The sequence below is a fragment of the Drosophila nasuta genome, chromosome 3 (genome assembly GCF_023558535.2).
Source record: "Drosophila nasuta strain 15112-1781.00 chromosome 3, ASM2355853v1, whole genome shotgun sequence".
NCBI classification, from domain to species: domain Eukaryota; kingdom Metazoa; phylum Arthropoda; class Insecta; order Diptera; family Drosophilidae; genus Drosophila; species Drosophila nasuta.
The window spans coordinates 46,875,194-46,901,593 of record NC_083457.1 but is presented as its reverse complement, the minus strand read 5'-3'; the positions used below and the strand labels follow the sequence as shown (position 1 = coordinate 46,901,593).

Sequence of the window (26,400 nt, the reverse complement as noted above, 5' to 3'; positions counted from 1 at the left end):
GAGCTTTTCATTTCGACGCGTCAACTTCAACTTGCCAACGAGAGACACACACACACACACGACATATGCTCTATGTTCGGCTCGTCTCGTCTCGCGATCGCTTTTCAGTTTCGCTTTCAATCTCGGCTTCGCTTTCGATTTCGCTCTACAATTTTTGGGATTTTGTTGTGTGCTATGTGATGAATTATATTTAATTGAATGCTAAATAGAAGAATCAAGAATACATTTAAAAATGTGCGTATAAAAAGAAGTTTTTAAGGATATGTGTGAATCTCTAAAATTGGCATAAAACGAAAAAAAATATATATTTAAATCGATTGAGCATGCGGCTAACGTGTTTTCTAAAAATCTAAGCAAAATCATTATAATATTTACAAAGTGCAATTACAAAAAAAAGTTTCTTTTGGATTAGCGGCATTGCTTGAAGTTTTGAAATTTATAAAGTAAGTGTAAATGGAGCAAATGCGGAATATTATACCATATATTCTATTATTTAAGAGTGTATTTCTTTAAAGACAAAGATTTTAGACAAAAAAAAAAGAATAGACCAATTTAGTAATTTATATTTACCAAATATTCTAGTATTTAAAAGTGTGTTTCTTTAAAGAGAAGACGAAAAAAAGGACAGACCAATTTAGTATTTTTTATTTACGAAATATTCTATTATTTAAAAGTGTATTTATTTAAAGAGGAGATAAAAAAGAAAATACCAATTTAGGATTTTCTATTTATGCAGATTTATTAAGTGATGAAAAAAGGAATATAATATTCAATTCGTAAAGGAAAACCATTTGTTAAATCTTCATAGAAAAAATTTCACAATAATTTAATTAAATTTTTAAATAATAACATTTTTTGTTTAATGATCGATTCCTGTTTATTTAAATACATTTAATGTAACGTGTATATGTTAAAACATACAAACTTCAAGGTATTCCACAAAGTTATCAGTCAGCTTAAAAACTTAACTAAGCCAAGGCAAATACTATAGAACTATAGAGTGACATTTTATTTGCTGAAATTAAAATTAGTCACAGTTGTTTAAAGCTTATTTATCAATGTGAAATGAGCAATTTAAATATTTGAAAATTATTTTTAAAATTTTCAAATTTCTAAATATTTTGTAAGTGCTTTCAAATCAATTTCTTCTTCTGATTGACGTCGACTTCAGCTCTGCTTATGTGTTTATATAGTATATTTTTTACATAGTAGGTTGAGTATGTGCTTATATAGTATTTTTCATATACTATATGTATTGTGCTTATGCAAATTTGAAGCTTCAAAGTGCAAATATGCAAGCACACATCACGTAGCTTTTTGTGTTGTTCACCCGCTCTTTAAATTTGGGAAAATGCTTGTTGCATTTTCTAAAGGTCAGGTCAATGTTAAGGTTAACAAAAAAGAGCTATTAAAACATAGCGGTCAGCTTTAATAGTTGAGTTTCAACAAGAGAGTTTTCCATATAGTGTTATACTCATTAAAAGCCTACAAAATGTTTATGCATTTTAATATTTGTTGTGTGTGTACCGTTCTTTTATGAGTTGTGTTTCAGTCAATAGACGGCGTCATGTTACGTTAATTTGACCTAGCTATGCCAAAACAGAAACAAGAGCTTACTACAAATCCAAAAATAAAAAAAAAAACACACAGAAATGTAAGTCAATGTCAAGCTGACTATTGGGCATAAAGTAATAGCTATTTTTGTTGTGTTGGCGTTCAGCAAATGAAGCAAAAAAGTGTGAAATTTATTGTGTAAACATCACAGAGAAATTGCTAGTTACAGTTGTGCTTTTTTTGGGGTGTGTCGAAAGTCTAGTTGTAGAAAGAGTTGAAGGTTGGCCACAGCAATTGAGGTCTTCATCTTCGTGCGTCTTATTTGCAGTTCAATGCACGAATTGTCATTGACATTGGTTGGATTGAAAAAGAAGAATTATGTCTGATTTATTTATGATTCATTTCAAGAACTATTTGACAAGTTGAAATTGTACTAATCATTCAATTTTGAAGTTCCGAAATAGGAACGGTTTTTTTTATGATTGATATTGACATTATAATTATCATACCAAGCTTAAAATGGAAGAATATTCTGCTGCTTTATGTAGATTAATTTCGAGAAGTGTCAAAGCCTTAATTATCATAAAATTCAAATTATGAAATACTTCTAAAATTGGAGTAGCTTCTACTCTGCTGCTTTTGCTTAACCATTTATATATGATTATTGTTAATAAATCTTATTGAAGTGCAATTATCAATTTATAAAGTTAGATCAGAAGACAAATTACAATAAAATTATAATTTGAAAGTTGAACTAGATGAAGTACTGTTGCTATTATTTATGAATAGTTTCTAGAACTGTTTCGCAATTCGAAATTGAAATGAATTTAACGTATGATTAATTTGAGGAACAATCTCACTGAACTTGTAATTATTATAAAATTATAAACTTCGAAACGTGGAATAGAAAATTTACTGCTGCTTTAGATAGGAATAATAAGATCGTAATTATTATTCCACATTTGAATTAGAAGAATTACTATGAATAACTTTTAGAAATTTTAAATTTAAATTAACCTAACTTAAAATTAATTTGAGGAACTATTAGTCTCACTGATATTATAATTACCATGAAATTAGACACTTCAAAGCACAAAAGAGAAGAACTAAATAATATAAAGAATAAATTTTGTTACATTCAAAATTTTAAATATGACTAAAGTCTGAATTTTTGAAATTGGAATATCGTAATCACAGTTGCTTTATATATGTATGTTTACTTTTGAGAAGAATTAGTCATATTCAAATTGCAATTAGTGTAAAATGGAACACATCAAAACGTAGAACAGAAGAATTAGTGCTACTTTAGTTATTATTATATTTGAGAATAAATACACGATATGTTAAAATTTTATTCTTATCCCTAAATTAAACATTTACGGATAAGAATTACTGATATTTTATTTATTATTAACTTTTTAATTATCATTAAATTCTTTCTTTCTTTTATAAATTCGAATAGAAAATAGTTGTGTAAGGTTACAAAATTACGCACTTTCAAAACAGAAGAATTAGTAGTATTAAATTGATACTCACATTTTTTTGGTTTCACATAGAATAGATGAATTACTGCTACTTTGAATAATTTAAAGAACTTCAAAACATTAAATTATAAATTTCGGAAATTGAAAGAGCAAATATCTGCTACATTGTTAATGTTTACTTTTCTGAACTATTAGTCTTATTCAAAGCTGTAATTAGCATTAACTGAGACACTTTGAAACCTCCTCCTCAAACTAAATTTTACTTTCAAGCAGGCATTTCAAATTTTGTCAGCACTTAACTGTAAAGCTATGCCAACTACCAACTAATCATCCATCTTCACCAAGAAAAAACTCCACACGCCCACAAAACACAAAACTCGTAAAAATTGGCATCGCCATCGACACAGAAGTCGTCTTAATTAACCGCAAAATGCAAAATGCTTAAGTGCAATAGACGTCAAAAAAAAGAAACTAAAACCAAAAGTTGAGTGTGCGTGACTGTGAAATACCTGCTACCCAATGTAAATAAAAGCAAAACTGTGTGGTATTCATTTTAAAATATACCATATTAATATACCGCAAAAATACTATAAATGCATCAAAGGCTATATTTGGTATATTGATGTAGTGCTACATTTAAAATATAGCATACAGTGCAAAATATACCAGATTGATATACCAGATATTTAGTATATTGATGTAGTGCTACATTTAAAATATAGCATAGATAGCAAAATATACCAGATCCTTAGCCGAAGCAAATATACTAAAATATTATTCCGCAAAAATACTAAAAATATATCAGTATTAATTTAAGTTATAACAAAATAATATACCGCAAAAATACTGAAAATATGCGGAATGCTATATTTGGTATATTGATGTAATACTACATTTAAAATATATCATAGATTGCAAAATATACCAGATATTTGGTATATTGATGTAGTGCTACATTCAAAATATACCATCAAGTGCAAAATATACTAGAATGCAAATATACCAAATCAATATATCGCAAAAATACTAAAAAAATATCAAAAGTATATATTCGGTATATTAATACATTTAAAATATACCATAGAGTACAACATAGATTGTCTGTCAAAGCAACTAAGAATCGATTGTAGTTGGCGTTTTTTACTGTACGAAGGTGTTTCTTAAATAACTTATACAATTTTTATCTGATCGCAACAACATTTTCATGAATCATAAATACTATAGTTACATACATTTCTTGGAGGCACAAACCTACATATAATACCCCTCTCTAACTTATGGATAGCGGGTATAGAAAAAAAGGGTCCCGAAGAGCAACAATTGCTTGACAAAGTGCTCGCATTGTTGTTTCTTTGGCTGTTGGGGAATATTTTGTGGTGTGTTTTCTTAGCCGTTTAAATTGAAATATTGACATAAGCATGTGATTCACGGCGCTGTTTTTGCCAATGTTGCCACACGCTGTTGTCGCTGTTGTTGTTGTTGTTGTTGTTGCCCCCAAGGTACATTTTGCTAATAAAGTGAACATGCGACAAGCTTTCGAGTATGGCAACTATTATAAGCATATTATATAATGAATGCTGTATGCCTTTTTTTTAATAGCAAATTGATTTGCCTATTGATAAGCTCTTAATTTGTTAGAGGAGGAAGGGAGGAGGGAAGTTCGCTTTAATGTGCCAGAAACCCATCAATCTATCAGCCACTCCAGCCCAGACTCCACCAAAAACAAGAAAAAACAGCCGCCAATCAAAAAAGCGGTGACTTAGGTCAGGATTGACTTGGCTTTGTATTTTTTCGGCCACGCTTCGTTGGCGGCCTTCGTTCCGTCTGTCAGCTCTGAGCTGAGCGGCAGGCATAAAAAATCGATAAAATTAACCATATACATATATATAAATTGGGTTTCAAATCCCAAGAAAGGATTTCGTTGTAAGCCAAGTTCGGTATCTGAAAGCGGCAAATTCTGCAGCGTAATTAGAGCATTTAGCCAAAAAAATGGATCACGAACATGGCTAAAACAGAGAGTGACAGAAAGAGAGAGAGAGAGAGAAGAGAGAAGTGGTTGTTAATAGACGTATAAATTACAACACACACGACGCACAGTCAACAACAACAAGTTGTTTTTGTTGTTGTTGTTTGTTGGCTGCAACTATTGGAAAATTGTTAGCCAATAATGCGCTGAAGCGGACACGCTTCAACGATTCGCCACGGCAGCCAACCGACAAGAGAAGAGCGCGTGGCAATTTGTTGCCGAGTTGCCAAGAATAAGTAAACTTAAGCCAAACTCATTTGCAGAGCTGCAGAGGCGGCAAAGAGGGCCAAACAAAAAAAAAAAAGCCACTTCGCTCGCTCGCTCGCTTGTTGGCTGTAATTGAAAAAAGAATTGTAGACCGGCTACTGAAACAATTGAACATTTGTGTAGGTGTGTTGGCGCTTTTTTGGGGCGTTTCACAGATTTAACATTTTAAGATAAAACAATGCGATGGGCATGAAAAAAAAAACGCAGATCACTCTAAGATATTCAACAGACAAAGCGGCGACTTGATCGTTAATAATTTTATGTGTTAAAAAATTAATAAGAAATAAATTTCAATTAACAAATTTGTTATAAATTAATGAATGCATTTATGTAGAATTTACATAATTGTTAGACCACTTTACAAAATTAAGAATAAGAATAGAATATTAGAAAATTCACACTTCGAAAACCAATCTTATAAACTTATCCAAAATAATTTAGCAGTATTAATCTTATATAATAAAAACAATATATCTCATTATTTTTTATTAACAAATTAGCCTTCTACTAATAGACGCCTTTAAAATGTTTCTTCGAAATTGTAAGAATGTTATAATAAAAATGTAGAAAAAGTATATATTTTAAAATTTTTTTAAATCACATATTATCTGAAAAAGATTAGGAGAAAAAATGATCTTAAGTTCTTGACAGGATTACACTGATCCTTAAAAAAAACCCCAGATCAATCTAAGAAACTTATTCAAAAAACCTGACAGCTCTTATATACATAGCTAAAGGAAACTAAAGGAAAAAAGCAGCATTAATTCAATACACGTTATTCGACTTGATGCAAATAAAATGTTTAATTTCTTTGCAATATCAAATTAGTGTTAAATTAATGCACGATTCTACAAAATTTTTAGGGATTGCAACAAAATTGGAAAGAAAAAGATTCTTACATTTTGTCTGCCTGTCTAAGATTTGCATTGATTTTTAAAGTACAATAAAAAAAATCGCAAATCACTCTGAGAAAAGACAAATCAGTATGTTGGCCGTTATTAATTGAGTATGTTTGACTTGTTGAAAACATAATATGCGATTAATTTTAATTAACAAATTAGTCATTAAGTATTGAACGCCTCTCAGCAGCTTCCAGAAATTTGTCACAGCATATTAATCAAATAAAAAATGTATTCAAAAAACTCAGACCATTCCATATAAAAAACAAAGAAGTACTAAATTAATGAAAACATAATAACAAATTACATTTAATTAATAAATTAGCTTCCAGCAGCTTCTGCATTTGCTGTTTATAAACTTTCTTATACAACAAACTAATTTTTCTTTCACCAAGCCGCACGTCAAGTTCGTTGCCTCAGTCTTTCGTTATATTTTTGCGCATGCTGCGAATTGCATAACCCACAAAACCCATATTCAAAGTCGAATGTTAAACGGCTTAATAACATTTAAAAAATGCTTTAACAGCGTTTCGTTTTCGTCTTTTCGTAGTATGTAGTTGTTGTTGTTAGAATGATTTGATGCGCTCGAAGTGTTGCCAATTTAAGTTAATTGAGGAGCTCAGCGAAACGATTTACATGGCTCGGGGAATCAGCCACTGAAGCGGCTTTCTGAGGGGCTTTCGGGTAACTTTGCGTGCTATTTGGCATACGCAAAGAAATTGCCAACATACGTTTCTTATGGCTCTAATGAATACCTCGCCGATGTGTAAGCAACAATTATGGCTAAATACTTTTTGTCTGTCTGTCTGCCTGTCTGAGTTGGCTCAGAGTCTGTCAGAGTCTGGTGCTTCACTCTCAACTTCCGCAACATTGTGGAACGTCTCAATGTCAACAGTGCAAAAGATGAACGAACTTTTACGGGAATCAAAATCGAAAACTCGAAGCTTTCGTTTCAATAATTGCATACAATTTGCCAATCAACGCGTTCCATACAACGATGCCAATTATGAGATGCGCCCCTCTTTGGCATTGGCTTTATGAAGCCATTCAAGTGCCATTCAAGACATTGCAATCGCTTCTTCTCTCCCTGTAATCAGCTCCCAAAAAGAAGCAACGTTTCAAGTTGCATGCAAGCCAGAAAAAAATCTGGAAAAAAATTGAAATTTTATATACATAAAATATTGTAATAAGTCGTATAAGTTTAGCACAGAAATTTATTAAAAATGCATTAAATGCAACCGAAGTGCATAAAGAGTTGAACTACAGCAACAAAAACAAAACTGGATATGGAACAGCTGCCGGCTGCACAAAAGAAAGAAAGATAAATGAAGCGCGACCTTCACACTGTGCAAGTCGCAACTTGCAGTCTTTTTTTGGCTGCTGTGTGAAATTTATAAATGCGCGTAAAAATAAGCAACAAAAAAGCCACAACAATGCCACAACACACAACACAACCAAAACAAAAACAAACAGCAAACAAGTGCACACAGATTTCAACAGTAGCTGCAAAATTTCAACAGCATCAACTGAATGAACAACACTCACTGAAAGCGTTTGTGTTGAACTGCAATTCTTCTTTGTGAACAGATATTTTTTTTACAGGGTATATGAAAACTTTACACCAAAGATGAGTAAGAAGACTGCAAAGATAAACTTTAAAAATATTAAAAAGAAAAGTAAACTAAGGTTTAAAGGAAGCAAATTTAAAATACTTATGAAAAAACTGATTGATGAAATAATTTTTCATTAAAACTTTTTTACTAAATTATAAGTGAAGTAATATCCACATAATTAACTATATTTCTTAAAAAAAATAAAAATGAAAAAAAAAAGATAATTCAATAATACAATCATAATAATACGATTTAGTAAATAAATGTTAGAGAATTAGGAAAAAGAGACTCTTTCCATTTCTACCTCGAAGTCTCAAAATTGGAGTTTTCAAAAATACAGATCCTTTGTTATATTAACATATAAGAAATTTAGTAAACTAAAAGTAGGATATCAGATACTTACAATTTTCTTTTCGTTAGTGACATTTTGCATTTATTTCTATTATATGCCAACATTCTATATTAGTGACGTATATTATTTGAATTACACATATCTGATTATTCTTTCTCGGGTTAAGAATTCGTTAAATGAATGTATTACAAAATAAATATATTTATTATTATTGAAGAGATGCGTAGGATTAATCTTTGAAATGTGAGGAAGTCTTTTAATAAAGTCTCTTTTATACAAAATTAATTATTATTTTAGAGATATGTAAGGTAACTCATTGAAATGTAAGCAAGTCCTTTGATAAAGCTTCTTTTAATAATACCAAATTGTTAGGGAATTTCAAAAAATGTTCTGCGTTTGAATGGCTAAATTTAGAAAATATTTGAAAGAAATGAAAGCAAAACTTTGTTACTCATTTAGTTCAGTTTAATTTTTTTTGTTTATTATTTATTATATAAATTATTTATTATTATATAAATTATTATATCGTTGGATTTATTAAATATTAATAAGGAATGTTGCATAGAAACTTTTATGCTCTTCATGCTTATTATCTCTGTAGCGGTATATTAGTTACCTTAAAATTAAGTATAAGCAGATTTTGCTTAAGCCCAGTCTGTTAATTTTTATCAACTTACAAGTTAAATTCCCTTTTGCTTGGGCATCTGGCAAAGAAAAGGCGCGACTTACGTTAAATACTTAATACACGATATCTTTAAATTTTGGCGATACTCTGCACAAGTTCAGTTACATTATATATGTGTATTAACTTAAACGTGAATTCCCTAGAAATAAGGTGCGACTAACTAATAGTTAGTATATACTTAAAAAAGTCTGCACGAAACGGCAGCAACAGCATAAACAATAACGTAGACGGGCAAGAAGATTTGTTTTGTTGTTGTGCGGCACGTTAAATGCCAACCAGTCTGTGGCAGCCACATCGTGTTGCACTGTGCTCAGCACTGCGCTCAGCGCATTGGCTTATTGGCTTAGTGGCCTGTTGGCCAAGCAACCTACTTATTGCATTGCCTGGAATGGCCCGTTTGGCTTTCTGGTTAGCTAGTTAGATAGTTAGCTGCTGGTTAGCAGCTTGTCTGGCAACTGGCAACTGGCAACCGGCAAGTGGCAACTGCACAGTGCAACTTGTGCTGCTGCTATGTGCAATCAAAAGTGTTACTATTACCAATGAGGTGGCCAAAGCCAAAGCCCAAACTCAAACTCAAAAATATCGTCATCAGCTGTGTTGGGAATGTTTAGAAAGCCAAAAACCTGGAGCTGGAGCTGGAGCTGGAGCTGAATTGCACCATCGCATATTGGTTTGGCCATATGTGCCCGACTGGTTATACTATAAAAAAAAAAAAACTGTATTTGGGTCAATAGATTTTCGTATTTGTGCAATTTTGCAATCTCTTTGCTGTTGTTATTATTTTTACTCTTGCTGCTGCTGCTGCTGTAATTTCTTTATTTACGCAAATGTCTGTGCTATTTTTTAATGATTTCTAGACAGTTTGTTTTCGGACAAATGCATTTTTTCGTTCAATCATTTTTACTTTTTCGTATTTGCTTACATAATACTTGTGGCAAAAAGAAGCTGAAGCTGAGACCGAGACTGAGACTGAGACTGAACAAAAGTGAATACGAAGCCACATCGAAAAGAAGTCGAGGTGACCAAAGTCGAAGCCGGCCAAAAAAAACAAAAAAAAGAAAGAAAAATGTGTGAAAATAAGCAAGAAAATTGTTAAAACGTGTTTTAGTCAGGCTCAGTCACAGTTTTAGTTTTAGTTCGGGACTTGGGCGGTTTTAATGTCTTCAAAGACTTCTTAATGGATTGGCTTTAATGGCGCTTATGAGCCACAAATTTGTGGGAAAGTGATTTGCCATTTACGTGTATATCACTTTAATTGGGGTGTGTGCAAAGTGGAAATTAGATTGGCATTAAAATCCACTAAAGGAACCACATCTTACTCCATTTTAACAGGCGGTTATTCAAACCCACATTGTAAGCTGTTTATGGCCCATTAGAATGTGGTCTGTAAACAGATTTTGAGGCATGAAAAGTGTGATTTATAATACTATTAATGAGTGTTAATAAGAATAAATCACTTAATAACAACACAATGAATTCAATACTTCGTGGTACTTTTTTATTTAGTAATTTATGTCCCATTATAAATATCAACAAAAATATTGAACGTAAAAATATAAAGAAAGAAAGAATATAATATATTAATAATACAATTAATTCAATACTAATTTTTTTTTTAGTTTTGATTTAATTTTGTATGGCAAAAAAAGGTTAAAACTATATATCTGCGACTTAGTTGACATTCTAGCATATTTTGTACTTTAGGATATGCTTGTAATGTAATAGTATATTTATATACCAATTAAAGTCTTTGATATGTTCAGCTGTTTTTTGGTATAACAATTTGGAATATTTTGAGAATTATACTACATTTTGGTATGTATGTATGCATATGTAATAGTATATCGATATACCAAATTTACCTTTCAGTATATTTTAGTATTTTTAAATATCAATTTGGTATATTTTAAGAACAGTACCGCATTGCTTTGATACATATTTCAATATATATACCAAATGTAGCCTTTGGTATTTTTCAGTACTATTTTAGTATATTCATTTAGTATTTTTAATATTAAATCCACTCAATTTTGGTATATGCTTGAATGTAATAGTATACCGATATACCAAATAAAGTTGTCGTATATTTTAGTATTCTTGAGTATTCATTTGGTATTTTTTAAGAATAATACCGCACTTTATTGGTATTACTTTTATGGCCCACAGTGACCCAGAATGTAGCTTTTAAACAAATTTTGTGCCATGAAATCTAAGCAAAAATGAGTAGCGTCAAATAGAGTTAAGTAAAATATTAATAACACAATTTTATGCAATACTTTGTGGTACTATATTTATCTAGTAATTTTAATTATTTTCTTTATAAAATCTGAAAAAGATTTTGAGCCACGAATTCACTGAAATTTACAGTAATTTTAACGAGCTTAAAAAAAGAGTAAAGCATTTATTAATAACACAATTAATTCGATTCTTCCTGCTACCTTTTTCTCTTAAGTAATTCCAGTTCCTTTCCCATTTAACCTTATTTGGCTATTCTACAAACTTTGAGCCTGCGGCTTTTTTCTTAATTTCCTCATTGCGCAAATATTTGCAAATTAAAACTGGTCTTAATTATTTTCATGCTCATTAAGCGCAACCTGCAGACGAAAGATCTTTACTCTGTCGTCTGTTGTTTTTTGATGTTTCTTTCTTCCACTGATGGCGAAAATGAAGTTTAAAGTCAGGTTGTCAGTCAGATGGGGCAGACAGAGCTTTTGAACTTGGCCCAAAGCAGTTGACAATCTTTCGTGTGTGTTTCGTCTGCTGCGGCAAGCAATTAAAACCGAAAACGGGGCAAAAACTAAATGCCATTAATTGTCTTTAAATAATTTCTGTGCATCTTTATTTTGTTTTTTTTAACCTTACACAACAGTTGAACATTTCGTTGTTCATAACTCGAAACTCGCTCAAATGTAACAGAGCAGCAACTACTATATAATAAAAGTAAACTTTTGGAATGTTATATCAGCGAGTGAATGAGAGGGAGAGAGAGAGAGATGACGCAGGAGTACCAAAGATCTTAAAAATAACTGCAGCACATGCATCACATGGCATATATTAATTATGAAAGTGTTTGTTGAGTGTCGGCAAGTTCGTCGCTTGAGTCTTTCGTTTACATCCACTAAACGCTTGTCATGCCATGTCGCATTTAAATCAAGCCAAGAGTCGTGCAGCCAAACGGACTTCAATTACCCCGTATACAAGGTGTTGTTAAGCTGCTTACAATGAATGAATGAATCTCTCTCTCACTCGCTTCAATAAAAATCACAGATCACAGCTCACAGGTGAATTCTTCGTGCTGGACAGCAAATGCAACTGGCATTTGCATAAGTTGCACTGGCAATGACAAATGTTTTATTTTAATTATACGAGTAATACTCTTCAAAATTGTTGCCAGAGTATTCACAAATTGTCACTGCGAACGTCACAAGCTACAACAACAAAAAAATTACGCTTAATCAGTCGAGTGCACAAATATAATAGTTCAATTTGCGTGTGGCATGTTGAACTTAATTTTGAAGCATTTTGAACTTGGGCACTGGCCGAGCACCCTAGACTAGAGCATACTCAATTGGTTTTTGATATTAATGATTCGTATATTGCTCGCATGCTTACTCGTTAATTGTTCGTGGTCGATCATTTCACTACACTACGATTTAATTAATGCACAAAATCTTGGGATTCCTCTAATGCCGGACATTCTCTACTTTTCGAAAAACATCGTTTACAATACTATCCATCAAAAGTCGTAAACATACCATACACTGATAAAAAAAAGCTATAAAATCTTGATATTGGTCTTAGTAGTAAGCATTTTCTTTTAAAAAGTGCGTCAAGAACATGTAAATCCTGAATCTCGAATTCTTATTTTTTAGGCGCATCCATGTTTATTCATTCAATTGTAAACATATGTTGAAACTCTACCTCTTTTACTTACGAAGTACTTATCAAATCGCTTACCTTCGCTTCACAGACTACAATGAAAAATACTCAACTAACTGAGCTATGAACGAAAATTCTCAAAAGTTAGATAAAAACTTTATATGAATTTCAATGGATTACAGAATTTAGCAACCTAAATCTAGTATTTTAAGTCCTATTTTAGAAATTTTGACATTTTTCAGATTAATCCTCTTAGTTTTTATAGCTTGATCTAAATCTTATATTGCGAATTTCACATTTTTCAAATTAATGCTCATAGTCTTTACAATTGATTTTAGAATGGACTTACTTTAAGAACACAATTATTAAAACGAATGTTCTAGACTTTAGAAACTGTTCTTTTTCTAGTGCATATTCTGAATAAAATCCCCTCACATATGGTGTAATTAAGCGTTTAGAAGCCTTAGTCCCCAGTTGACCCCTAACGGCAATAGAGATTAGATTAATTAAATTATAATTGCAATGTCGACTTTTAACTAATTTATTTGACTTTAACTTATTTCCATTTGCATTTGACAGACTTGAATTATGGGCTTAGAAAAACATTATTTGAGATATGGACGCACGGCTAGAGATCACCTACTCGACTGGGCGAGCTGTGGGCGTGGTCGTCGACACCAGCAACAACAACAGCAGCAGCAGCAACAACAGCAACAATTGCAGCCACAGCAGCAACCACAACAACAACAACAACAACAGCAGAGCAGCAATCCACAAGCGTCAACTGCTAGCGGGCGTCGGACACGCCCCCATGTAACACACAGAGGGACGCCTCTATCCATGTTAATATCGCATGGCATTAAGATTAGCAATAGTAAGTATGCTCAACTTAGCTCAACTCAACTCAACTCAGACTCAACTAGAAATGCAAGTCATTCGGAAAAGCTGCAGGCAAATATTCCATTGAACAAAGTTTCTCGTTAATTTTCCATAATCTGTGCTTTAGTTACAATGCTTATCAATTATTTTTTATTTTGCATTGCAAAATCGAAACGTTTCATTAAATATAGTTATAGAAACGTTTTATTAAATATAGTTCATTGAATATAATTAAACAAGATTTTCTTAAATTTCCCAAATTTCATTATTCTTAAAATTATTTCCAGATCATTAGAATTCCTTTATGAGCAGTTATTTCAATTTAGGAAATATAATCGTTTCATTAAAAAATAATTCAACATGTTTTATTTTATTCTTTTGGATTTGTAACTTGCACATTAAGCATTATTCAACAAATTTTGTTATTTATTTTCTATAGTCAGTATTTTTGTTTAATCACTTAAAAATACTTTGAGATCATTTAAATTATATGTCATTAAAAAAGAATTAGTTATTATTATTCTTCAAATTTGCAAATGGCAGGCAAATATTTCTCTCAACAAGCTCTGAATTAATTTTAATAAGCGTTTCAGTTCTATTACTTATAAATACTTTGAAACCATAATAATTACTCTTTGTTTTGTGATATTTTGATTTGCTTTCTTTTACAAATGTTTTAATATTTTTATATTTATCTGCACTCGAATATGTTGTTAAACACAAGCTTCTTTTAAATTCTTCCTAATCAATGTTTTAGTCGAAATTCAAATTTATATTTCCAAATATGTTTTGCATTGAAAATTGAATGGTTTCATTGCAGTTAGTTTAATACTTTATATTTCACTCTTTAGATATGTAGAATATATTCCATTAAATTGTCCGTAATCAGTATTTCGTTTTAATGATTTAAACATACTTCCAACATATTTAGAATTCTTATTGTCAAAGCTATTTTGCATTTCAAAACTTGGATTAGTCAGTATTTAACTTTTTGAACTTTATTGTTTGAATTTGTTTTGTTTAAAAACTTCAGTCAAATACTCAATTTATCAACTATAAAATTCAGTATTTCATTGAACATGCAGTATTTTATTTTAATGACTTCAAAATCATTATAATTGATTTGCGCAGTTATTTGACATTGTGAAATCTTCTCATTTAATTAAGAATTGAACATTTTTGTATTTTATTTTTTGGATTTTTTCACACTAAATTAAAAACAATTATTACATTTTTATCAATAAAACGCGCAATTAGCAAGCTTAAAGTCAATATCAACTACCAAATTGGTAACGTTTTGTTGTGTTTTGCGCTTTTTTTATCTGCTGTTGCTGTTGTTGTTTACTTGACCAAAAATCTAAAGCTAAAACAAGTTGTGCGCCACTTTAAACTTGCAAAAAATACGAAATGAAAATAAAAAATACTTGAAGCTGGTGCTTAAAAGCAACAACAACAAGTATTATATACTAAATAGATAAAACTTAAAACTAAAAAACAACAACAACAACAACAACGTTGCAATCAACTGTTGATGTAAATACCGCAAAAGTTTTCTGTTTTTTTTTTACAAAACTGGTCATCAAAGAACTGCAATTGCAAACTGCAAATGCAAAACAAGTATTTGGCCAAAAATACCGAGATAAACAACAACATTAAGCATTAAGGCAATCAACTGATGCAGACTTGAAAAATACAAAACCAAAAAAAAGCCAAAAAATGCAGAAACCCGAAAAAAAGTCAAAGGAAAAACTGCAACTAACTAAACATTGAGATTGAAATCAAGGAAACAGCAAACAGCCAACAGCATAACATACTCGTAACTTGCCTAGTTAGCCGAGTTCTGTGCCACAGACGACATTACGTATACGCCATGTGAGCCCCAGCTGCGCAGTCATGAAATCTAGTCGTCGTCGTCGTCGTCGAAGCCAGCCATGCAAACAACAACCATGGCCAAGAACACTAACTAGCTCCGTCTAACAGTCTATCTCTCTGTCTCTCTCTCACTCTTTATGTTTCTCTCTGTCGCTGTCTCTCTCTGAACTTGGCCATATCATCGCCCAAGTTGTTTCGCTTTCGGTTTCGTTGACATCGCATTCGGTGTTTTTGATTGCCTTCATTTTAGGCAAGTTCTCTCGTTGTCTAGAATCATTTCGCTTTTTTGCCAACATTTTGCACTTGGCTTTTAAAAGTTTGTTGTCTAGTTATGGTATTTGTTATTGATGCCTCCAATTATTCTTGGGCTTGACATTTTTTTAAGACTTCTGTGTTACGTGAGAGCAAATCAGATGCTGCTATCCGATAATGCTTACACTTTACGCTTGGCTAGTTAAATACTATATATATTGCCTAGTCAAGTTATGATGCTACCTAGAATAATTGCCTTCCAAGCTGTTATTGCGCATTACGAGCAAATGCGAGTTTTGTGTCTCATCTCGTCACAGTCATAATCATAATCATAATCACTCCGCCTCTCTGAAGGTCAATCAATCTGTTTCGCATAAATGGAAAAGTACAATTTGATATTTGATACCAAATGTGTTAATGTCAATTCTCAATAAAAATGCCCTTAAGGGGCACTCGAAATCGACTCTCAATTGATTTTGCACCACGGTGCTTAGGCAATTCTAAACCGCAAAGCAACATAAAAACAGAAGTGAAGCAAACCGCAAACGTGAAAAAAACGCAATTGAAAAGTCCAAGCGTATTCGCATAGAAGTAAAACTACAACAACAACGACTAAAAAAACTGTGAGTGCTTTAGTGACCAGTGCAACAGCTGAAAACTCCAAACGGCAACAACAACTACAGCAACAACGACTATTAACTGCCAAATGCTACAACTAACAAATACAAGTACGGGTATAAGCACTCTCGAATCTTGTACATACAAAAGCAAATATGAAAATGTTGCCAAATCAATATGCTACAAGACCTCAAGAGGCCGAGCCCCAGAGTCAGAGTCGAAGTCGTAGTCGGAGAGTGAAATACCAACATCCGAAAATTGAAGCTGAGCTGAGCTCCAACAAAAGTGGGAGACGGAGACAAAGACGAAGTAGCAGGTGAAGCGAGGGAGATAGCGACAGCTGTGTGAGTCGATTGGCCAGCTCTGGACATGGATATGGACTGCGCTGTCGGTTTCCACAGAGTGTTAGACGACTTCAAGAGAGTGAGCTAAAAATTAACACAATTAACACGACCAAGACAGCAATCACAGCTGCTGGCTGCTGCTGGCCAATTCTGAGTCAAACTCAAAAACGGGGAGCCTGGGAAGTTGTCAGCGGGGGAAGTGGGGGGCCAGAGTATTTGCCATTCCGTTTATGTGCTCAGCACAAACAGAAGCAGAAATAGGCGCGGTAGTCGTAGCAGGCACACTCTTGAGCGTTGCACTCACTGCATGGCAAAGTGAGCTCAACAAATCTGCAGAGTCTCGCAAGAAGAAGTCTCTTAGTGGGGCCAATAACTTGGCTCATAACATGGCGTCTTTGGCAATAACAAGTCGTTGATTTTCTGTTTACAGATTGTATAACCAAAATGTGCAATTGATTTGTAGTTGATTTAGGCCAATAAGCCTTTAAAATTACAATGATTCTGAGGCACTTACGTTAATTCACTTGCACTTGTTATCGATAACTAATCCCAATTCATAAGCTCGATTACTCAATGGAACTAGATCACAATAGTTCACGTGCACTTATCGGAATCAAAAGTTCGATTAGTCAAAGGGAAGTAAATCCTACACACATACATACATACGAAAAGCGAATAAATAAAAAGGGCAACAAGCGTTTATATTTCATAAATTAAATCTTGTAAAATCGAATGTGACTTGTTGCATAAAATAAACGTTACAATTCTTTGTCTCACTTTTAGTTTTATGTGCCGAAGAATATCGAATTTCCTTTCCAACTGAATTACTTCCAGCCGATCGATTCTTTTGATGGGTTTCTCCCACCTTTCACTTTCCCAACAAAACATGGCACTCGTAATTGTCTTCGCTTGTAATTTGTTTCTGTTTACGCGTTTTCTGTTTTTGCTACTCGTGAGCAACGTCTTTATTATCCAGCATCGGAATCAGTTGTAAGTATTTTAATTAAGGGTTAATATGCGATAACTTTAAGCAAAAATTACCCAAGAAGGCACGTCACATACAAAAAACAAAAAGGAGAATAAACCCAGGAAACCGGTTCAAAATGCCACTGCGACTGCCGGCAACCTGAACATGAGACATCCTCGTAATTGGCAACGAGGATCGAAGATCGGAACGATCGACAATGCGATGCAAATTGTAAGGCTGTACAAGGAAGTGTGTCCGAGTGCAATTCCATTTCCATTTCCTACAGTAATTGCAATAATTTGCTTAAACAAAAGTGTTTACATTGCGGCCCAGACAATGCAGCCAAGTCCAACACAATGCAACAACAGCAACACATGGACAACAATGCCGCACTTTGCGGTACTTTGGCAGTCAGATCATGAATAATGCCGCAATGGGGCACGTTCTGAAACGAAATCTGAGCTTAATTGTTTAGCTGCAGGCATTGTTGGCTAGCGTTGCAAAGTGTTTAGTTACTCACGAGTTGGCGCTGTTTGTCTGTTGCATTGTGTTGCAGCAATTCCGCATGCCGCATCTATTGAAACTGTATTCTTAAGCTCACAGATATTCATAGTTGTAACTGTTTTTGTTGATGACCGTTCCCCTTTTGTAAATTGCAAGTGCTCAACAGTGTCTTGCGAAATGCTTAGTTAATGTTAATGCTAATATTAATAAGAGTTATAAATTTACAGAACTATTACTATCATTAGTATGAAATAAGCCTTCAGGCTGCTTTTAAGTTCGAACAGATTTTTTTTGTAATTTCGACAGTTCAGCAAACGGATGGAAACCAGAAACGATGTTACATGCTTAGCTGTAATTTTCAACAAACTGAACATATGACACCAGCATTAAGTGTCTAAAGCAGGGACTCAACATAAAGGGGATACCTTTTATTAAAATTAAATTAAAGTAATATAATGTCATCTGTTAACGATGAAAGTTTTTAAGAATAATTATTAATTTTGAATCTTTCTTGGGATACACATCAACCACATTTTACAAAAAAGAAACTTTAGTCTGAGGTTATATTAGCCAATTAAATTTGCTTTAGTCATAAATAAGAAAAAGAAATATAAAAATACTACATAAATTTTGGCCATAAATTAAGTGATGAAAGGTTTACTGCATGAATCCTTTAAAGTTTTCTTTTAATACGTATGAAATCCTCTTCATATTCATTATATAATATACCACATAAGAAAATACGTTGTTAAGCCCCTCTATAAGACGCCTCTGAGTCTGTTGTAACTCCAGTCGTTGCAAATATTTACAATGCAGAAAAAAACGAAATGAAATGAGCCGACTATTAAATATTCTCGTAAACAATTAATTCTTTACATATTTGTAATCATAATTAACAGCAGAAAGAAAAGCTGCACCCAACGCCTCGAATAATTATTATTCTGTATACTTTAAATATTTATTGTTAAAATTATTAGGGAAAAGCAATCATAATTAGCACTTTGGCTACATTTAGTGGTGACATCGTTGATGACAACATGGGAATGCTTTCGTCTAGTGTATAAAAACAGCTTAAAGTTCAAATAGAAATATCGAAGTAATAACAACTTCTTACATGCAATAACAATAAACAGCAGCAACAGCTACGACAGCAAGCGCAGCAATAACAACTGAGAATTCAGCATTATTGTCAACGGCAGCAGGCTGCTGACGTATCAATTGTGTGCCAAATGCTTATTGACCATGTCGCCAATCATAGGCTCAAGCAATCGTTGTTGTCAGTTGCAGTAACAATATATGTATATACATATATATTTGTAAATATTTATATTTACGAAATAAATTTGAAAACAAAACTATTAGAATAGTGTGGCCATTTATTTATAAGCAAATCGGTAATCAGCATAATATCGAAACAAAGAAAAATACCGATAATGTAACTCAAGGACATGTTATCGATAAAAGCCACAAGTGAAAAAAGAAAGAGGAAGACGAAATTGAAACGAACTTAATTAAATTGAATTGTAATAGAATTAAACTTAAAAGTATTTAATTAAGAGAGTCTTTACAACATTAATAAAAGCATATATGTAAGTATAGCTAAATAATTATCGATGTAAACTAATAAGGCAACGAACGAGAAGAAGCCCAAAAGACGATTAATATAAACCGGCAGTAAATGCAATCAGATTGTCCCAACTCAAACTCCCTTGACCTTGAAACTGACAGCTGCCCCAAAAAAATATATATGTATACCTTCATATATTAATAAAAAAAAAAACGAAGAAAAAAACATAAACCAGCCAGCTCAACTACAACGTCAGTTTCAACAGTTTGTGCTTGATTTTATGACATTTTACGTAACTTTCTCTGCGTCAATTTGTTGTTGTTGTTGTTGTTGCTGATTTGCAGGCTGTGGTGAAGCGGCTTTCAGGGTCAATGAAACTCTTGAACTTTGCCGCTTTCTTGTCGCCAAAAAAACGTACGCAATCATTTTCGACAAACAATCAACAATCGCGCTGTCTATATACTCTATAGATGCTATAGCTCAATATGAGTTGGAATAAATCTCAGACAACGCTATCGAAAAGCGCTGACTTTAGCTGCTTTGCTTGACCCGATAAATCGAAAATAGGAAATGCATTTATATATGCTCGCATTTATATACATACATATGTATATATATTTAGACGAAAACAAAGTATATATTAATCTGCTGGTCTTTGCACTTTTTGTGAGGCGCATGCAATTCGCATTTTGTTGGAGGCAAATAAGAAGTTCAATCAGTTCGTTGACTGTTTTAGGCGGTTTCGGACTCACAAAATACGGTGACCGAAAAACCCGTTGGCATTGCACGTTATACGTTATAACCAGGCTAACCGCCCACATGTCGGTCACGCCCACCTCAACAAAATGCCATCAAGGTAATCGCAGATGGGATGCGTAAAGTGCATATTCCTATAAACATAACAATTTGCAACGAAAAACAACAACAAAAATGCAGTTTCAATTAAGTGTTTAGTTCAATTCAAAATATGAAATTCAATTTCGTAAGTCGGCCAAGATCAAGATGCCAAGTGCGAGTGACAGCCGTGAAATGCCGCACGCAAAAAAAAATCGCCTCTTAACTGGAATTGCAGCCATTAAACAGGTGTGAAGTGCCTCAGGAAATTGGGTTGGGTTCGGTTAGGTTGCTATGGGATCTTGTTAACGGAAGTATGACGAATCTTTTGAGTACGACTTCCCACTGACGTTTTTCGCGTTTGTCAATCCATATAACGAGTATTTCCCCAATGCTAACAATGCTAATTGATTTGCCAAACAGACTGCAACTTTTACTATTCCAAACTAGAATCAACATCGAACTAAGTTTATTAACATTTGTATTTATTTTCAGATAGACTAGCTGTGATAATTATTGGTATAGTTACATTAATCTTAGGCATAGTTTTAACATCCATACCATGGCTGGATTATTTTATACTAAAGGTAAGTACTCCTTAAAAGTTAATCTTCCGTTTTAACTAATCAATTTTTAATTTCACACAGAATTTAAGGCTGTGGAACGACACTTTAAGTTATCATTATTGGCAACGACCCGGCGTTATACGATTAACCAAGGTATATATCTATAATGTTACGAATCCAGATGGTTTTTTAAATGGCGAGAAGCCCAAACTGCAGGAGGTTGGACCATTTGTCTACAGGTGAGCTTAAAATTTATTTTTAATTGCAAAATAATTATAATCTCGCCGAGTTTTTGGTCGGGTTCTAGAGGGAAAGTTGTTTGTTGCCTTTTGATTCTATATAGTTACTTAAATATCAGAGTATTTAACATGAGCATTTTCATGGCAGCTCTTTTGTTATGGTTCGTTAGGAAATACGTGTTTAAATCAACCTTAATGAGTGCAATTACAATAATTATGTGTTTCTTTTTTTTTAGTCGGTGCATTTATAGAAAGCGCTTTTGTCTAGAGTTTGCTCAAAGTAATTAGCTAAGCGAAATCACGCCGAAAATTTAATCAAAAATTTGTGTTTTTTCGGCTTTATTGTTATTGCCTTGTTTGTTTAGCATTATTTGCAATTCATAAAAGATTATGCATCACATCAATTTGATTGATTGGCGCATGTAATTATATTCCACAATTGCTATCGCTGAAATATGGTATATAGACAACAATGAAAAAAAGCAAAACAATTGCAACAATTTATTCATTTAAAATGTTAACACTTAATAATCGGAGCAACAACTGTAATTAGTTGCGACAACTTTAGTTGCAGTCGTTACTCGAAACTTATTGAATTTTACTTACAATTTGCACCTGAGCATGGAACCACTGTGCAGCATTTGCAATAATTGAGCCATTAACTCGAATCGATATCAAATATTACGTCTCGAGAGATCGAGTATAGTAATGTGAGAGTATCTGTGAATATTGTGCAAGTCAAGACCGAGACCGCCCAGAAATGAAACCAGTTTCACTGAAGGATAACGTGCTGAGAGCGCTGACTATCGGCAATCAATCTTGCATCGATACAAATAAATATAAATCAACAGAAATAGATTAATCTATAGCTGCGAAATGTTTTTTGTTTATTTTTTTATATGAGATAATTAATGATTCTTGTAGGAATTATTCCCAGAGTGTTTTTGCTCATACATAATTTAGTTATTCCTTAATGTAATAAATGCTAAATTGGGATATTATGTTTAGCCACTTTTTAGTGAACTTTTTTTACGACGAGTTGATTTTTAAATGAAAAAGTACAGCGAGGTGTTATTGTTAAAATATATCAAATATACCAAAAGAATATTCTAAAATAAACCGAAGGCTATATTTAGTATATCGGTATTATATTACATTCAAGAACATACAAAAACAGTACGGTATTATTCTTAAAATAAATCGAACACCATATTTAGTATATCGATATAGTGTTACATAACGGCGCGTTATTATTCTTAAAATATACCGAAATATTATTCTAAATAGACGAAAATATATCAAAAGAACATTCAAAACATACTATAGACCACAAAATATACCAATTTGTCATTCAAAGCAATTAGGAACCGTCAGCTGCATCGTGTTTTTCCATACAAAACTATTTCTTGAATAACTTCTTAGTTTTTTATCTTATCACAACGAAATTTTCAGAAAATATAGACTGTAGTTATTACTGTGCATTCCAGAAATCACAGCTCGATATATAAAAATTTTGAAATTGACTTTTTAAATTCGAAAAAAAAAAATTCCACTTCTACTACTTAAACCGAAATGTTTACAAATACAGCATCAAATGCAATTATTTAGCACAAAAAGTGCATTATTAAAATTAGAGAACTGACAGCGCAGTGACTGTTGTATTTACAAGATGAGACAGATGGATTTACTTGAGCAGACAAAAAACTAAACAAATTGCTGACAACTAATGACAACTTCAAACAGTAGCCAAAGCGCCAGAAAAAACGCCAAAATGTTTGTCATTATTATGGGGTTTTTGAGTTTTGAACGTTTTGTCTTTAATACTTTGTTGTTGTTTTTGTTGTCGACAACATTTCTCTAACTGAACCAAATGAACTTGACATTCAGTTTGGGTTGGGTTGAGTTTTCGGATCTTTTTTTTTATTTAACGACCAACACTGTCCCTGACTTTGGGCTGACTGCCAGCAACAATTGCGAACGGACAACAACAAATATCAGGCAACTTGTTGAAACTGTCAACGACTGACTTTGAGTGTGAGACTTGGACACGTGCTGTAATGCGATCGAGAGAAACAGATTACGAAAATGAACGTAACATAATTTCAAAAATGTTAAACGCTGTTTTTTGTTATGGTGTCATTACAGAGAAGATATGGAGAAGGTGAATGTGAAGTTCCATGAGAACAATTACACGGTGTCATATCAGCATAAGAAAATCTTACAATTTGTTCCTGAACTGAGTGTGGATAAAAACACGCCCATTGTCACGCCCAATATACCAATGCTCGTAAGTAAAAATAAGTTAATTATTGAATGGTATAATTTATCATATATTTCCCTTTCAGACACTGACAAGTTTAAGTCCCAAGCTCGGTTACCTGCTGTCTAGAACTATATCCTTTGTGTTAACTGCGGCAAAGTTCAAGCCTTTTATTAATGTGACTGCCGATCAATTGGTCTTTGGCTATGACGATGCTCTCGTGAGTTTAGCACATCGATTTTATCCGAAGCACATGCGACCCATGGAGCGAATGGGTTTACTGCTAGCACGCAATGGCACACTTACAGAGGTCTCAAGCATTAAGACGGGTTATCAGGGCATGGATCAGTTTGGCTACATCGACTCACTCAATGGCCTCGATCACTTGCCGCACTGGAGCGAAGGACCTTGCACAAGTATTGCTGGGTCTGAAGGATCCTTCTTTCCGCCACGCGATATTACAAAGTCCGATGTGGTGCACATCTATGACAAGGATTTGTGTCGAATTATTCCTCTAAAGTATGTGGAGAGTGTGGAGAAGGATGGCCTCAAAGCAGATCTGTTTCGACTGCCTAACAATTCGTATGGCGATTCGGCGAATAATCCAGAGAATAAATGCTACGATGCCAGCGATTACGATGCTGTGCGTGGCTTGCAGAACATCAGTCCATGCCAGTATGGTGCGCCTGTCTACATCTCCAATCCGCATTTCTACGAGTCCGATCCCGAGCTGCTCGATGCTGTGGAAGGTTTGCAGCCAGAGCGCGAGAAACATGAAACCTACTTCAAAATACAACCGGTAAGAGATTTGAATTATCATATTATCATCTTAGGTTCTAATGTTGTTTCATCTTTTAGAAACTTGGAGTACCTTTGGAGGGCAAAGTGCGCATACAGCTCAATCTGAAGGTCACACATGCCAAGGACGTGCATCCGGTGCGTGATTTTCGTGACTTTGTGTTTCCGGTCATGTGGCTGGAAGAGGTGTGTACGCATTCTTAACTTAGTAACCAAATAAAATAAATAATTCGAATTTACTTCCTAGGGCATCTCGGAGCTAACACCCGCCATTAAGCGTTGGCTTTATCTGGCCACCGTGATTGCCCCACATGCGGTGCCTATTAGCTCCTATCTGATGATCGTGGGCGGAGCCTCGGCCGTCATCTTCAGCCTTGTGCGTGCGTATCAGAACTTTGTCTTCGGTCGCGATCCAAGTCTAGAAATACTCGAGATGGGCCGGCGTTCGCTTCGTCGTGGCAGCAGCTTCATTGCCCATCAGCAGCACAAGTTGCTCCTCCATCACAGAGATAGCTATGCGCTACTGCGCACCATGCCACATGCCATGACCGCCTGCCTTGATCCGGAGCGGGACAGCGACGAGGTGCAGCCGATCATCGATTGTGCCGTTGCCAGCCAGGCAGCTTCATAGTGAACAGCACCTTGACTCCGCTTAGGTTTTAGTCACGTTCTGGCCAATTTTGTGGCATATATATAACACACACAAAAAAACGAAAACACGGTTTTGATGCTACAGGGGTTTTATTCATTTCATTTGCACATCTTGACCAATTCCATATAATTCATTATCTTGCAACCAAATGCCAAATCGGGTTTGCTAGTTATAGATGTATGTATGTTTTAATCTATATATATATTGTATATACATAATCATAATTGTAATTGTAATTTGTAATTGTTAAAGCTACAAATAATTCACTAGTCATTTTTACAATGTGAAAAATGCGAGCTCGTTTCTAGTTCTACTTAGCTAGTTAGCTAGATATAAAATTAGATAATTACATTTAGCTATTTTAATGAGTAACTATTTAATGTTTTAGGCAGTGGATGTTCTGAAGATTATGCGATTTTATGTACATGAAATAAATCAAATATTATTTCACATAAATCAAACTGTGTGTCGTCTATCAATTACGTGATTTTCTTTCAGCTCTTTTATACATTTTATGACTTCATAATTAATTGCTGCTTATCGTTCATTAAGAAAACTCATCTCAATTTCGTCATAGTCTCTAATACTTGTTCTGTTCTAAATTAATGTGAAACTTTTAAGGTATATTGTCTTGAGCAACAATATCATCCATCGTTAGGTTCCACCTAATGAAATCATTGAAATTTCAGTTTATATTTATATTTTGCTTAGTTAAGTGTAACAACAATTTGAACTATAAATCAATATACAATTTAACATTCTTTGCTAATATCAGGTATATTTTTAAATAATTATAAGTTGGATAACATTAGTTCAACCGATTTTTAAGTCAAGAACTGTTTGGAAGGACTTTAAGGGTCTCTATCTTCTCTTAAGATTGCAATCCAGTCAACAGAATTATCACATTTAAAAATGTGTAGCATACTTTTAGGTATCTAGATAAAATGCTTGCCAAAGCATTGCGATGTTCACAAAAAGTGTTGCCTACTTTTAGGTGTAATAATATAAGTAAGGTGAGGACTATCTATTAAAAGTGGAAGTTTTGTTTTTCAAAAAGCAACGATAAATCTCTAAAGGTTGAACTTCAGTGTCAGTAAATCGTATGTATGATGAATTAATGATTCCTCCAAGCTTTGAAGGCAATTCTCCTCCATCTCTTTGTCCTATGCTAGACGGGAAACTCGCAAACCATAAAAATTGTTCTTATTTTGCAGAAGTATTTGATTGACGCTCTTTTAACGTTTTGCACAATTCTGAACAACAACGCAGCGTTTTTCTTCAAACACACT

General features: G+C 33.5%; 1 protein-coding gene and 1 long non-coding RNA gene across 3 annotated transcripts; one reads left to right on the top strand and one right to left on the bottom strand.

Moving 5' to 3' along the window:
- LOC132791585 (lysosome membrane protein 2) lies at window positions 1-25,156 on the top strand. 2 transcript variants are annotated; one of them, XM_060800568.1, is made up of 8 exons: window positions 1-443; window positions 13,339-13,633; window positions 21,092-21,183; window positions 21,244-21,401; window positions 23,547-23,688; window positions 23,747-24,460; window positions 24,520-24,645; window positions 24,707-25,156. In XM_060800568.1, the coding sequence occupies exons 2-8, from the start codon at window positions 13,348-13,350 to the stop codon at window positions 25,088-25,090; spliced, it is 1,902 nt and encodes a 633-aa protein (XP_060656551.1). In that variant the 5' UTR covers window positions 1-443; window positions 13,339-13,347; the 3' UTR covers window positions 25,091-25,156. The 2 variants fall into 2 exon arrangements, with proteins under 2 accessions (XP_060656551.1, XP_060656552.1); XM_060800569.1 differs by lacking the exons at window positions 1-443; window positions 13,339-13,633 and adding an exon at window positions 20,489-20,618.
- Window positions 17,658-18,566, bottom strand: LOC132791252 (uncharacterized). The gene is made up of 2 exons (XR_009632888.1): window positions 18,293-18,566; window positions 17,658-17,971 (listed from the first exon to the last, which is right to left on the bottom strand). It is a non-coding gene; the product is annotated as an uncharacterized LOC132791252 (long non-coding RNA).
- Window positions 25,157-26,400: the final 1,244 nt, after the last annotated feature.